Here is a 14,623-nt window from a genome sequence, read left to right on the forward strand (position 1 = left end):
TATCTATTTTGTTAATATACTATTTTAAGAAGTTGTTAAGGTATAATGAACGACGGTAATTATTACCGTCAATTAACAGTTTTCCCAATAAATTAAATTACTGTTTACTTTCTGCAACATATATTTAATCATTCTTTTACAAAAATACAGTTTAAGTTTTAAATAATGACGATTTTACCGTTTTAAGTAGTACTTAACTAAGTGCTATACGCGATAAATGAATGAAGTTCATTTCATGTGTTTTATCTTAGTTTTATATACTGTTTTAAGGTAAACTATTCCCTCACCTATCGTGCTTTCATGTTTTCTGCATAGAAAGTTATAGTTACAATTATGTTTCTGTATGCAACGTATATAATATATAATACATTATATACAATATCTCAATGTTTCTTTACTTATTGTTAGTGGAGTAAGTTTTATCTGGAACGGATAAGACGGTTAAACTACAATGTATAATTTGATGATAGTGGAAGGCGGTATCGTGAATACCAGTCTCATGTGGCATCAACTAGATACTTTAAATGTGGTAAAGATAAGAAACAGTTTGAATATTATATTCAACGTTAACGAAAAATGAAAGTAATTATTTAATCAGCCTTGAATGAAAATCTCAATTAATCGTTACTTTACTTTGCTTTCGCCGAGGAACGAGACCTTAGATTCTTTTTAGTTGCTTGATCAACTTCTGGTAAGTCGTCATCTTCCGACGCTGCAGGTTTCTTTCCTGAAGAAATATAAATGTTCATTTTGGCATTGTTCTTTCTTATCGCCCAGTAGTAATTAAAAAATTACGCAAAATGGTCTCACCCTCCTTTTTCTTCGACTTTTGTTTAGACTTAGTAACCACTTGTACAGATGTTGTATTTTCTCGAGTGCGTTTAATTTGTTTGGTAACGTACATGTAAGATAGATAGCCCTCGAAAATAGCAATGAGACCTAAAGCCGAGAATCGTACAAGCGGGATGTTGAAGTTTCCAGTGTCATAATCGAATACACTTTCCGTTTGACTTAAACCATATAGGAATACTAAAGTTGCAAGAGTAAGCGTTGCAACGCGTACGAAAACGTATATCGAATTTGCAACAAGGAATGTCACTGTAAAAGAATAATTTAATATTAATATGTATCTGTTTCTGTGCACTATTAGGACATTTCCTCACACTCTTTTGTAACACTTACATTTTGTTATCTTGTCTCTTTTACTGATGAAATAAAAAATTCTAGCTCCATGAAGCATAGCATCTCCCATGTAATGCAAAACTAGTAATAAGATTCCTACTTGTTGAAAGCTGTAAGAGATTTTCACAAATTTTAGAAGATAAATTCAATAGCAATGTTGCGTTTACAAAATTACTTGAAACATACTTGAAAATATAAGCAGCAAGGATGAACAATAATCCAATGGTTGCCTGTGCAGCACGAGAAGGAATATCTTCTCTCTTGACTCTTTGGAAATACAACTCAGGGTAACAATGCAACCAGTAAGAAAGCTGACCAATAAAGAACAGTTTAGATGAAAAAGTTAACAACATTGGATACGCCTTCCACAACAATGTTACATTTAACAGCAAATCTTCTCTGAAAATACATCAATTTTTAATATGTTTAAGCAAATACTAAAAGTTATTACTATAGTTAATGGTAATTGACTTCTCACCTAACAATTATGTCTATGCCCCATATAATAGACAAAACATAAAACAGGACCAGTTGACTAGATTCGTTAAATTTAGCAAGCTTCACCTTACTAAGATGCAGACGTTTAGAAATTTTCTAAAATTAGAAAAGAATTATAACATATACTTAGATACCCTTATTTCCAATGAAACACTAATTTGCGAGAAATGTAACTTACATCGAATACATATTCTTGAAACACAGCATGTATTACAATTGTAATTAAGAAATAGAAAAATACTGCACACGCGTCTTTCCAACCTGTTGTATATTTAACCGATACAGTTGGCTCTTCTATGTCAGAAGTCACATTATGGTGAAGAGCAATAAACGTATATGCCCATGGTGATGTTGCCTATAATGGTAAGTAACATATGGTTATTATATTAGCGAATTAGTAATAAAAATATGTAATATGATTTCAAAGCTTGTTGAAATAAGAAGAAATACAAATAATAAATTATGATCAAAGAAACGCATAGTACGAAAATCTCATTAACGTTTAAAAACCTGAGCACTGACCTGCACCATTAAACCAGTCACAAAGATTAAAGCTACACAAGAAACAATATCTCCATGATTTTGAATGACAAACTCATGACTGAATATAGGAGGATTTTTATTCGAGGTTTTGCGACCTTTCATTACAACCATGTTTGCAACAAGATCACCGATTCCCACTCACGAAATCGTTTATCTATCACCGGAAAAGCGTTTCAACTTAACGATGCGAACAACTCTACCATCGAACGTCGTCGACGATGTCAGTTCTCACTTACACACCAACAAATCAGCACGTACGGAGTAAACAGCATATGGAGCCGACTGGCCAACGCAGGACAATGTGGCACTTGTGTATATGCTGTTGGCACTACGCGAATCGAAATAATATCAAACATGCTTTACAAACTTATTCGTACATTAATATCTTTTATATACCTATACATTCCAAATAAAAAGTATCGCTTTATTTAACACGAGAATAACTATTTCGATACCGAAAATTTTCAAAGCTCAATCATACGTATGTTGTGTTGGCTTTAAGAGCGACACAAAGCCTCCGCACATTTTCGGGACTGTAAAACATTCAAAGATTCTAAATATGCGATCTTCTTTAAATAGACCGCCAAGGCATAACAGCTTCAGAGTTTTTCAGTCATTTTTCAGACAGTAAAACCCATCAGGAAAACCCATGAAACCCAATAGGGAAACCCACGGAACCCCCCAGAGAAACCTATGTAATCCCATCGAGAAACCCATAGAACCCCCATAGAAAAACCCATGAAACCCCTACAGAAATTTATGGAACCCATCAGAAAATCCCATGGAACCCCATAAGGGTAACCCATGGAATCCCCTAAAGAAACATATGTTACCCATAAGAAAAACCCATGAAACTTCATAGAGAAATCTCTCAAGGGGGTTTCGTAAGTCGTCTCGGTTGTTCCATCTATCGGAGATGGTCTGGTACTGTTCGGCTAGAAGGTTCAGCGGTTTCTGCATAGGTGGCGAAACTAGGATTACAGAGGTTGTAGTTCGATGGCTCCATCTACCGGAGAGAGTTTGGTACTGTTTGGCTAGGAGGTTGAGCGATTTCTTCATAGGTGGCGACAATAGGATTACAGAGGTTGCAGTTCGATGGCTCCATCTACCGGATAGAGTTTGGTACTGTTTGGCTAGGAGGTTGGGCGATTTGTTCATAGGTGGCGATACTAGGATCACAGAGGTTGTAGTTCGATGGCTCCATCTACCGGAGAGAGTTTGGTACTGTTTGGCTAGAAGTTTCAGCGGTTCCGCGCTACGTGGCGCCACCAATACCGGTTCAAACGATTAAATATCATTATCTTAACAGGTTTTTGATCGGTTTTGAATACTTGTTACATATTTGAGAAATTATTTAAAGTAATTCTACACAGGCGTAGGAGATTATGCGATATTTTCTACACGCTAAGCATTAGAATTTCCATTCCGTAACGATTGAAACCGAATCGACGCACGTGTACATTCGAAACGTATGCGTGTATATAAATAAATTTGACGACCGATCGAAACGATCGAGAAGCGAAGGGAGATGCGTGAAATATTTATAACATATATTTTATTGAGAGCATTAGGTACATTTTTAGTGATCACGATATAAGTACTTATACATGGTAATTACGCGCTTGTTTCTGAAATTGTGCAATTACGACAAATACTTGGCGCGAAGTTTGAACTATCGATGAATTAATATAACTACAGTCAATATAGTTATGCGACGGTAAAGTGAAAATACATGTTCAACAATTTGATGTCTGGAGTAAAATAACACACCCGTACGCTATATGCATTATGTCATTGATAAACTGTAAATTCATTGATCAACAATGAGTCGAAAATATATATCTTTAATCGTAAAAATAATATATATATATATACGTATACACTCTTAGATATATACACTCTCAGATATATATACATACATGTATATATATATATTCTTTCAACATTATATTTTTAGTAATCTATCGGTTAGTAGAATACCAGTTGCAATCGTCGTATAATTAGGCCAAAACAAGTTTCTAGTTTCCAGAGTCGACTGTGCAAAGAGGAGACGTTTCAAATGATAATTTTCCTGTTCCTGTCGCGGAGGGTGTCTTCGCGAGACACTCTGCTCTACAGTGGTTGTCCATCCGGAACGTTTCTTTCTCGACAACAGCTATTGTCTGTACAATACTCTAAATGATTCCGTCTCTGTCCTCTGCCACTGTGTCGTATTAGCGTACAATGAAATTGTTACGATCTTGGACAATCGCGATCGGTAGGAAAAACGCGTCTCCGAAAGTCGACGAGCTCGTCAATAGAATGTAAATCGATCCGTCCTGTTCCAGAAGTTCGGCGGGAATAATAAATCTACTCGACGGAAAATCGGGACGAGCTTTTAGCATCTATACGACGACTCGTTCGGATAAATAGACGGGAAATGTACGCGTACGGTGATGTAACACGAATTAAATCTAAATACTCCGGTGGTCACAAGCCTTAAATGTTAGCAAAATGTTTTAACGTTACACGCAACCAGAACGACTCGGGTTTCCGGGCATACCCTCCCCCCTGTTCGTCGTCCGACGTTGCAAATTATGTTTTCGAGGTAGACAAGTATATTCTTCTTAATAGCTTTTCATAGCTATCGGTAAAGCTAAACTAAAGGATAATGTTTTCGTCAAAGCAAAATGCCACGTTACGTTTAATTTTATATCCTTAGTAGACCACGAATATAGCCTAGTACATTTATCCGCGAACTAACGATTCATCGACAGTGGTGTACCCGACTCTGCGCGATTCGTCTTCTAATTCAAACTCCGAATCAATCAGAATAATGTCTTCCTATTCTAACCAACTCCGGCCGACGTTACGCAAAGAAAGTAACTGCTAGATATGTATGTCTTTGAAAGTGAAAGTAAAGTAAAGGGTAACGCACAGTACGGCACGCTAAGCGCTTCTCGCGAGATCCGTAACACTCGCAAGGTTCGACGAGCACTCTAGATCCGCGAGTTGTATTCGATTCGAAGCATCGTACACGGAGAGATCTTCGCTTGTTGCGTATTGCTCGAATTCGTCTTTACTTCCATCCGTTTCGGTTCGAAAACAACGCTGCTATAACAATTTCATTTGTCATTGTCATCTCTGAACATTATAGATATATTCTCTCTTCTCTTCCCTTATACTATTCAGGTATGATAATAGCTTACCTTCGCACGTCTCAGGTACTCGTTTTGTACCTGATATTTCTCACCTGAGCTTAAACCGCGTTTAAAATACGTAAATTCGATATTTCCAGAAAAAATATTAATCTGTATTCTTGTTCATGGCAATAGTGTGCAATAATTTGTCGTTTATTTGGATAATTCACATTCAATGTTCGTAGCGCGCCTCGCGATTAAATAGTACAAACGACAGGGTGCACGCGTATACAGCGATTTACCAGTCGTCGATATAATAGGCAAACTTATACTAAGACCCGAAGAATGTCTCGTGTGTTCTACGATTTTCTATCTACAACTCGACCGTGTCGTCTCGAAGATAACAACGGAACTCGATTATCGTAATGCCATACAATACTGTAATACTTTTCAACAAAATCTACTTTCCATGATTAACAACAACACTGTACACTTTATTAGGGAACATTACCTTATACTGTGTATATTGTGACGCGTGAATCGCAGTTTTAGACGAGGGGCGGATCGTTCTCGAGATCCATCTCTTCGACGGTTATGTAAAGTCCCTCCTCCTCGTAGGTGGACTCGTGTTTCGCCAACACTTTCAGTAACGGCCGTAACTTCATCCACCACTGATACGTCGGAATGCGATGCCTAGACGATTCAACCGAAAGAAACCGTCAGTTTTTCTCGATATTCCTTTCATCCGACCTTTCGCCAGTTATTACTACTTACACAAAGTCGGTGACTTCGAGAAGTTCGGTGAACGGTGTGAATCTGTACTGTCTCCGAACTATACCAATCATAACTGCGGTATCGGCATCCATGGTCAACGTTCTCCCTTCGGCGTTGGTGTGCTTCTTCAACTGATTGCTGAACCATTCGACCGCTTTCGAGCCCATCTTCGTGCCCAAGTTGCGGTCGAACGGAGTTGGCGAACCGCCTTGCTGCATATGACCTACGACCAACAATGTACCAATGGTGGTTTATACAATTTCCAGACCACTCGAACTTCTACTCGAATAATCGTTAATAATCGCGTACCGATGATATTCATCCTGCAACTGAACAGACCCTTGCCCTCCTCGCTGAACAGTCTTTGCATAAAATCGGTGCTATAGTTCAAATTGGCGTTCTCGTTCCTCAGAATGAGACCTCTCTGTACGCCTTCGGACATCTTCGCAGCCATCGCGATCACATCCTGATTCAAATCTTTGATGTTAAACTTCTCCTCGAATATGTACGCCGCGTCGGCTCCGCCGGCTAATCCAGCGACGGTCGCCAGATAACCGCAGTATCCGCCCATAGTTTCGATGATAAATACTCGACGTTTCGTACCCTGTGCCGACTGACGAATTCGATCGCAGATCTAAAACCGATCGCGCGATTAGTATTCTTCGCTATAGTTGTCGAATAACGATAATTAAGATAACAAACGTGTTCCGGAATACCTCTGTAATTTCATTTAGAGCGGTATCACAGCCTAGCGAAAATTCGGTTCCCGGTACGTTGTTGCTGATAGTCGCGGGTATCATGGCGATAGGAATTTGAAACTCTTCGTATTTATCCCTTGCGTTGGATAGCGTAAGTCCCGTTTGATAACCCTATCGGAATGAAATCAGAGTCAGTTGTTAAACGGTGAAAACTCGTTTCGTTTGGCAATTATTACCTCGAATCCTCCGATAATAAGCAACGCTTGAATTCCATACTCCTTGAGCTTCTGGGCAATTTGCGGCAACTGCTCTTCCGTAGGTGGAGCCCGCTTTGTTCCTAAATAAGCACCACCCTGTGCTACCCACCCGGTGACGGAAGGCCAATCCATTGGTTTGAATTTTCCGGCCATCAGACCCAATATTCCATCGCAAATACCGTAAACCTGGAGATACGTGTATCGTTCGCGTAAAGTACCCTTGTTGTATAAAATCGATAGAAATACTGGTTGTCGGACGATACCTTGTCTCCCCGATATATACAATTTCTTACGAAGGAACGCACAGCTGCGTTCATACCGCAAGAAGGCGATCCTATATGCATCACGGCTAACGTGTAATGATCCTGAAACAAAATTCTAAAATAATATCAAGGGAAAACACCAATCGTCTCACTCCATGCAGCGTGCACATAAAAGAGCGAACACATTTTATGCTCTGATGCGAATGTTCTTAATTCCGTCTGCTCGGCGAACACTTGCTACATATTGAAAGGAAAAAGAAAAAATAAAAAAAAAAAAAAATAAACCGACAAACATGAAAACGTAATAGCGGTAAAGGGATGATTTATGATTGCGTTCTGTTAACTTACTTGTCCACACAAAGTGTATTGCTAGTGTGGAAAGAAAAAATGGAAATGTTAGAGAAACTGTGCTACGAGGCATCAAATACGATAAATTGCAAGAAAAATGTGTACATTTAAATTTCTTTTTTGACAGATTTACCTTCGTCAATGTGGGGCCATTACTTTCCTGAAGCAGTATTAAATAATAAATATAAGTAATGTAAATTTCCACATCGATATAACCGTTATAATTTGAAACTAAAAACCTTCGATTGTTTCGTATCTTGACATTCGATCTCTACTATCTTCGAAATATTCTATTACATCGAGTGTTCGCTCGAAACACGAATAGAAGGTTTTCAGTTCGCAGTAATACGTTCGTAACGAGCGAAGAAAGATGACGTACCTTGTTCGGGTCATGATCTACAGGCGCTTTCAGACGAGTCAACATCTTGTACGTTTCCAAGTTGCGAGCAAATCCTCTAAAAATATTTTTCACATTAGTCGCAAGTTGATTCGGATACTCTGCAATTGCAATTGACGCGCTGTATTTACGCTCTGGCTTACTTTCCACGAAGCTGAACAGCTAAATCCCAATTTTTATCGGCCATGGCATGCGCCACTGCCTTGGTACGACGAACGCATTCCATTAGCGGCAATCGAACAGCTTGATTTCCGTCCAATGTAACCACGCACGCTTCTGTTTCCGGCGTTGCCTCCATTAAAGCCATTACGGCTTCTGCACCCATTCGACAACCCTTTATATTATTACCATACAGTTAATAAGTTTAAATCGTTCGTAGAGCTTTACGATTGATCGTTAACAGTTCGGATGCCAACGGATTAATGAAGATGACTAACCAGAACTCTGTCAAACGCCGACGGATTACCGCCTCTCTGAACATGACCAAGGACGGTAATCCTGGTATCTTGCTGTAGCTTGTCAACGACAACTTTATGAACTTTTTCAGCGGTGATCGGTTCGCCGTTTCTATCCACTGCTCCCTCGGCTACAATAATAATGTTCAAACGTTGACCGGTAAGTCGTTCCTGAAATATAAACATTTCGTTGTCAGTACGCGCGCAAAAGTCCCAACAGCTAGTCGTATAAATAATTTGCGCTGGAGTAAAAGTACAGACTTTCAAACTTCACGAATAACATAAGATATTATCTAAAAAAATATACAGTGTCAGTACGATGATTAATGTTAACTAAAGCTATTACATTACACGAACATGTGTTGCCATTCGTTAAACATAATACGATTAACGTGCGCAGCTAACTGATGTACGAGATAAAGAAAAAAACGGAGTGCAATAATGCGAATGAGCTTACCGAAATAAAAAAAAGAAAGTGAATTAAAATTATAAGAGATATCCTGTTCAGCCTGTTCGCAGCTAAACGAATAAAGCATAAATTCTCAAAAGTAATTTCTTCTTTGCGTCCGATTGTGCTATACAATGAGATGTACATGTACAGCTAGTTCTCGTAAACCGTTCAAAAAATAATAAAAAAAAAAAGAAATTGCGAACCTGTAACAATTTTTTGCACAGCTTGTTTGGCCAATCTTGTTCAGGTGGCCACTCTGGGATGAATACAAAGTCAGCTTCGCAACATATGGCTGCCACTAGAGCCAGGTAACTGTAATGGTATGATATAAAAGCTAACTAAAAATATTATCAAATGAGGGGAATGGGTTATGGAATTAATAGTTTTCAACTCGAATGGATCGATGATGTAAATTACAATTACAAATCTCAGAAAACCTCAGTTGCGTTTTTCGTCTTTAACATCCATGAATAACTTTTACGGAGAACTACATAATTTATCCGATCAAAAAAAAGCTAGCATACTTTTCATTTTCTGGCGAATCTAACTACATTAGTGAAGGGGCAGATACACGGTTTCGATAAGGGGGAAGAAAAAAAAAGGAAAAAAACAACGAAATCGATGAAACATTGACCATGAAAGAGATATTTTATCGTTAACTGGAGATGTTTAATTAAAGATAACAAGACAGTTCGAAACGTGCCTGCTGCACTGCTTTGCAAACCTCCTCCACCCAATCACCAGTCGTTGGTGCTTCAGGTACAAAGATATAACATACTTCTGCAGATAAACCTGAAGCTAACGTCAGATACCTGAAAGGCTCTAATTTCATTATCTTTATATCGTATCAACTAACTAAAATTTGTTCGTATCTCGATATTGTCAACTGCACAATTCTCTGAGATAAAATTCAATCTCAGACTTAATCATTAGATTCATTAGATATTCGGAGGGGGAAATGAAATTAATAGGACGTGATGCTTTCTTTGTGATATCGACAACACAAGTAAGCAATCAAAAATATGGGAAGAACATAAATTACTGTATTTGTTAAATTTAGTTAATGAAAAGCAACGATATGATAAGAAATTCGAAGAATTCCTAATCAACATGCCTGCTCCAATTTTCTACATAGTTTATCAGGCCAGTCAACAGGTGGTGGTGATTCCGGGCAGAAAACATAATCTGCTTCTGCAGCTAAAGCACCCACAATGGCCAGATACCTATCCGAAAATTTACCAAACTTGTAAATAACACTATAGAACTAAAAGTTATGTAATTTATCAGAGTCTACCCTATTAATAAATTTTCCTTTGTCGCCGAAGAGTCGTTTCTTTCAAAGGATTTTGGATGGCGCAATAGAATAGAGAACACGCTTTCAATTCTTTTTAAGATATCGTTTTCTACCGAAGCAATGAATAATAATCCGCTTACCCACAATGACGACCCATAACTTCCATAATGAATGTTCTCTGATGAGAATACGCAGTGCTAACAATCGCATCGATACTTTCGATAATACGATGCAAAGCGGAATCAGTACCAATGGTCATGTCAGTCCCGCAAAAATCATTATCGATAGAGCCCACCATACCGACGATGTGCAAGTGTTGATACTTGTCCGCCTGGTCCATAGTTATTTCGCCTAACGAGCAAAACTATTAAATGCACAGGCAACGCAACGTACAGGAACGGATAGGTATACGGAAGTATCGTTTATCTCACCTTCTTTAGCAAGTTCCTTAAGCAAATCAGCCCATTCTTCCTTAAAAAGGTTTGCACCGGTAAGAGAACCATCACCGCCGATCACAACTAAATTAGTTATCCCGCGAGTTACTAAATTCTTGGCGGCTTTTCTACGGCCAGAGCGCTCTTTAAATTCCATGCATCGTGCAGAACCTATAACCGTGCCACCCTGAAATGCGTGTAAAGTTAATACCATACGAGACCAAGTAGCAGAAAGATACAATGAAATATATACCCTATGGATAATACAAGATACAGAGGACCAAGTTGCTTCGACAATGTTATTTCCACCGTCTACCATGCCCTGATATCCTTCCTTAATAAAGAACACTTTGCATCCTAGATAAATACCCATTCTGACAACTGCTCGGACGGCAGCATTCATTCCTAAAAATAAGAATCCGATAAAAGTATAAAGATGCGTAAAATATAATAAGTTCCTTTAACTGGAATATCTGTAAATTTCATACCTTGAGAATCACCTCCACTGGTAAAGACGGCGAGACCTTTACCTTTATGACTACCAGGTTTTATAAACCTTTGAGCTGCTAGATCCTCAGCCATGTTTGTATCGTAATACCACTTACTTGCCTACAACAGGAACAAGTTTTCCATTACCGATCCAACTATCGTATCATATTTTGATATTAATTCTTAATTCATGTTAACCAACAGTTTCTATTTCCACATTTTCAGTTGAAAAAGCTGTTAGCATAACGGTACGAGAACTTTGTTCTCCATTGCCTAACGAAAGAAAAACTATAGGTCCGTTGTACAGTTTAATCGATTTATAAAGAAAACTGTCCGATCGATAGATTACTTTTCGTTGAAACAAAAACACGAGAACGAGAATTTCCTATTCCTGTGTTGGTGTTCTCGACACACATGCACGAATTGGTATTACTGGTTTCAGACATACTTGAAGGTAAAATTAAACAAAAAATTTGAACCTGTGTCGGAGAATGATATTATTCCAATTAGAAAAAAGATAGAAAAACTATACGTACTGAAATATGTATTACCGCGATACGAACATAGCAACTAATTGTATTACAATTGCTTTCACAGTAATGACGATATAGGTTATTGGAATAATATGAAAATGAAATTCGCAACGACAAGGGTGTCGTTAAAATAGTAAGAGAGACACTTATCGGACGGTGATTACTCGATATCGATGACACTCGATGCACTTGAAGTGAAATTTGTCAATGAGATTGACGATAAATATGATAAACGGAGGGAAAAAACATGAATCGCGTACAAGATTATTTTCTGTAAGGGCATTGCAACACAAAAGATCGTCGAGTAGTCCTTCATATTTTAAAATAAAATAGCGTGCGCGTGCAAAGAATCAATGGAATCTGGCAGTGTCTCAAAGTGGCGCGCATCAAAACATCAGAACACGACAGCGAAACGTACAACGGTATAGATCATTTGAATTAGAATGTTCAAAGAGCATAGAGTGAATTTTCTTAGCGAGAACATTAGGTGTAACGGAGCGAGGGAAAGTGTAATCTGCCAAGCAAGTTATTCGACGCGCCGTGTCGGTGAAACGTTTAAATCGCTTTGAGAAACTATGCAATCCGAAATAGCTGACCGATGCAATGTACATGCAACGAACGTCATACTGTCACTGACAATTAGCCACTCGACTCGGATCGCGTGTCGCGATCAGAAATACTCGGGACAGAAATCCGTTGATACGTTGATAGACTCACCGAATAAAAATACTAGTTACGAGGGCAATTCGGGCGGATACCGTCTTCTCGATTTCAAAGTGCACGAAGAACCCGCGGTCATCCGACGAAACGTCAGACACCGCTTCCACGTCCTGTCTCTGACTAAACTGAAGGTGACCTTTGTGTGTGCTTCTGCATGTAGCCCCCACCACCATCGGTATCGGTTGCCTTTTCCACACCCCACTCGTCGGACAATCAAATTTAGGAAAGGTCTGTAGATGGTGTTAGTGAGACGCTCGCCGACCAATAGCCGGTCTTCGTCCGTTCCCGTCGCGTTTCCGGAACCGTTTCAAATCTTATTTTTCGAGCAACCTTTCCGTTTCACCGTTACGTTTCTCGTTTTACCGCTCGATAAGATAAATACAAAAAACCGTTCGAGCGAGTCCGACGTTCCGCGAATTTATTTTTCTAGAGGTTCCAACGATATTCGCGTGAATATCTCCAAGCGAACTCTCGCTTTTAATAGTAGAACACTGAACGCGATCGGGAGTTTCGCAAAGCACCACCGATCGAGACCGATCGATCTCAATTAATTACGGTCTAACCGAAGGACGCGAGAATAAAGAACAGTTTTTTTCCCCCCTCTGCCTTATCCATTGAAGCGGTTTGCGCGATGAATCGAAGGAAGATTCGGTGAGCGTGAATACGGTACACGGTACGTGCGATTCGCCTCGTAGTACCTGCGTTTCCATTCCTAGAAAGTTGCGTTACCGAGCGTCGTCAACGATCGAACCATCCCGCGCGAACAAGAAAAACCTACGAAGAGAAGAAGAAAGCGAACCAAGGAGAATGCACTCGTCGAAGGCACAGTTTTATCACGGCGCCGATAGAACGAGGGTAAAAATAGTCGAAAAGATCAGGTTTCTCGGCTTCCCTAATAATTGTGAGCCGTTTTACCCTTCGAGTCGATGATGACGCACCACGGGTTTGCTCGCGCGTGCGAAGTTTTATAATAGCACGGTAACCGGGTTGTCTAAGAATTTCATCAGGCATCGTTTCACCGTACGTAACGCGAAATATTCGATCGACCGGTACCGTACTTCTCGTTGCTCCGTATAATCCCTCCTTTCCTGGCCATCCGCGAAAATCGATGCGCTCCGAAGAAACCTCTGATAATCGTGTCGTCGGTGCGATACACGATTTCATCATTTCTCGCGCAATCTTAACGCCTCCCCTCGAAACGGTGCCGTGCGCGCGGATTCGCTGACCAACGAAAGCAAAGAAACGTAACGGGAAGCTAACGATCGCGTTAATGGCTCTTCTATTAACGTAACGGCGCAGAAACGATCGACATTCGCCACGGAACAGCTAAGAAACAGCGGTACGATCGCGCGCGAGATACAATTGTCCGTATGCGCGAGAACATTTATGTACGTTTCTCGAGCTTCTTTCGAATCGTTACGATGGTTCCATAAATTAACGAGCAGCGTCTTTTCTCGCGGTTCAGCCAGGTAAAGCTATTCTCGTTTCTCGGATGAGAATCGGTTGTTTTTCACAAACGATCGTTTCCAACGTACGCAACGTCCTACGTAAGAATCGCGCAAAAGACCTAGCACGATCGTAGGCGCTAGAAACGGTTCGGTAGACAGGGCTAGAAGGCCCTTTGTATCCGTCAAAGTACGCGAAATACGCGACGCGCTCTCTTTCTCTCCCACGGTGAGATTGCGAATTCGAGCTTGTTCGCTCAGGACCTCTCTGCTACCTTCCGCAATCTTTCTCTCGAGAAATGCTGCAATCTCGAGTTCGATACTCGCGCATCTCGGAATTCGGTAACGCCGCTGAAGCAAGGCAACCGAGGTTCATAGTTGTTTCTCTTTTTTTCAGACATTTTATCAGAATTTATTATTTCGTGTAAACGTTTATAATAATTATAATTTACAATTACGATGTTTGATGATAAATACAAATAGAACAACGGAAGATGGGAAGGGTAAACTAGGGAGATTGAATGGATGAGATAGGTACGTGGAAAAGTGGTATGCAAAGGCTAGCTTCTTCGACGAATGGAAAAGAAAGGAGAGGGGTTCGGGGAAAACAAGTGAAACGGGGAAAGGGAAGGAAACAAGGAAAGAGGGAAAGAGTGGAAGGGGAGAGAGAGAGAGAAAGAGAAAGAGAAAGAGAAAGAGAAAAAAGCGCGATGAACCAAGGAA

At 39.7% G+C, this 14,623-nt stretch overlaps 2 protein-coding genes across 8 annotated transcripts; both read right to left on the reverse strand.

Moving 5' to 3' along the window:
• Window positions 1-116: 116 nt before the first annotated feature.
• TRAM (translocating chain-associated membrane protein 1) lies at window positions 117-2,554 on the reverse strand. The gene is made up of 8 exons (XM_031991888.2): window positions 2,203-2,554; window positions 1,859-2,035; window positions 1,661-1,776; window positions 1,369-1,581; window positions 1,183-1,292; window positions 811-1,098; window positions 634-727; window positions 117-423 (listed from the first exon to the last, which is right to left on the reverse strand). The coding sequence occupies exons 1-8, from the start codon at window positions 2,332-2,334 to the stop codon at window positions 420-422; spliced, it is 1,134 nt and encodes a 377-aa protein (XP_031847748.1). The 5' UTR covers window positions 2,335-2,554; the 3' UTR covers window positions 117-419.
• A 1,207-nt stretch (window positions 2,555-3,761) lies between these two features.
• On the reverse strand, window positions 3,762-12,932 carry Pfk (ATP-dependent 6-phosphofructokinase). 7 transcript variants are annotated; one of them, XM_076372612.1, is made up of 18 exons: window positions 12,453-12,932; window positions 11,202-11,322; window positions 10,967-11,118; window positions 10,711-10,900; window positions 10,420-10,630; window positions 10,100-10,208; window positions 8,517-8,705; window positions 8,223-8,413; window positions 8,062-8,137; window positions 7,816-7,842; window positions 7,683-7,703; window positions 7,335-7,436; window positions 7,051-7,257; window positions 6,833-6,985; window positions 6,426-6,750; window positions 6,117-6,339; window positions 5,854-6,035; window positions 3,762-5,313 (listed from the first exon to the last, which is right to left on the reverse strand). In XM_076372612.1, the coding sequence occupies exons 2-17, from the start codon at window positions 11,293-11,295 to the stop codon at window positions 5,891-5,893; spliced, it is 2,415 nt and encodes an 804-aa protein (XP_076228727.1). In that variant the 5' UTR covers window positions 11,296-11,322; window positions 12,453-12,932; the 3' UTR covers window positions 3,762-5,313; window positions 5,854-5,890. The 7 variants fall into 7 exon arrangements, with proteins under 7 accessions (XP_076228727.1, XP_076228726.1, XP_076228725.1 ...); XM_076372611.1 differs by having other exon boundaries at window positions 3,762-5,316; XM_076372610.1 differs by lacking the exon at window positions 10,100-10,208 and adding an exon at window positions 9,189-9,297 and having other exon boundaries at window positions 3,762-6,035; window positions 12,453-12,931.
• Window positions 12,933-14,623: the final 1,691 nt, after the last annotated feature.

Source organism: Nomia melanderi, chromosome 12 (genome assembly GCF_051020985.1).
Source record: "Nomia melanderi isolate GNS246 chromosome 12, iyNomMela1, whole genome shotgun sequence".
Classification (NCBI taxonomy): Eukaryota; Metazoa; Arthropoda; class Insecta; order Hymenoptera; family Halictidae; genus Nomia; species Nomia melanderi.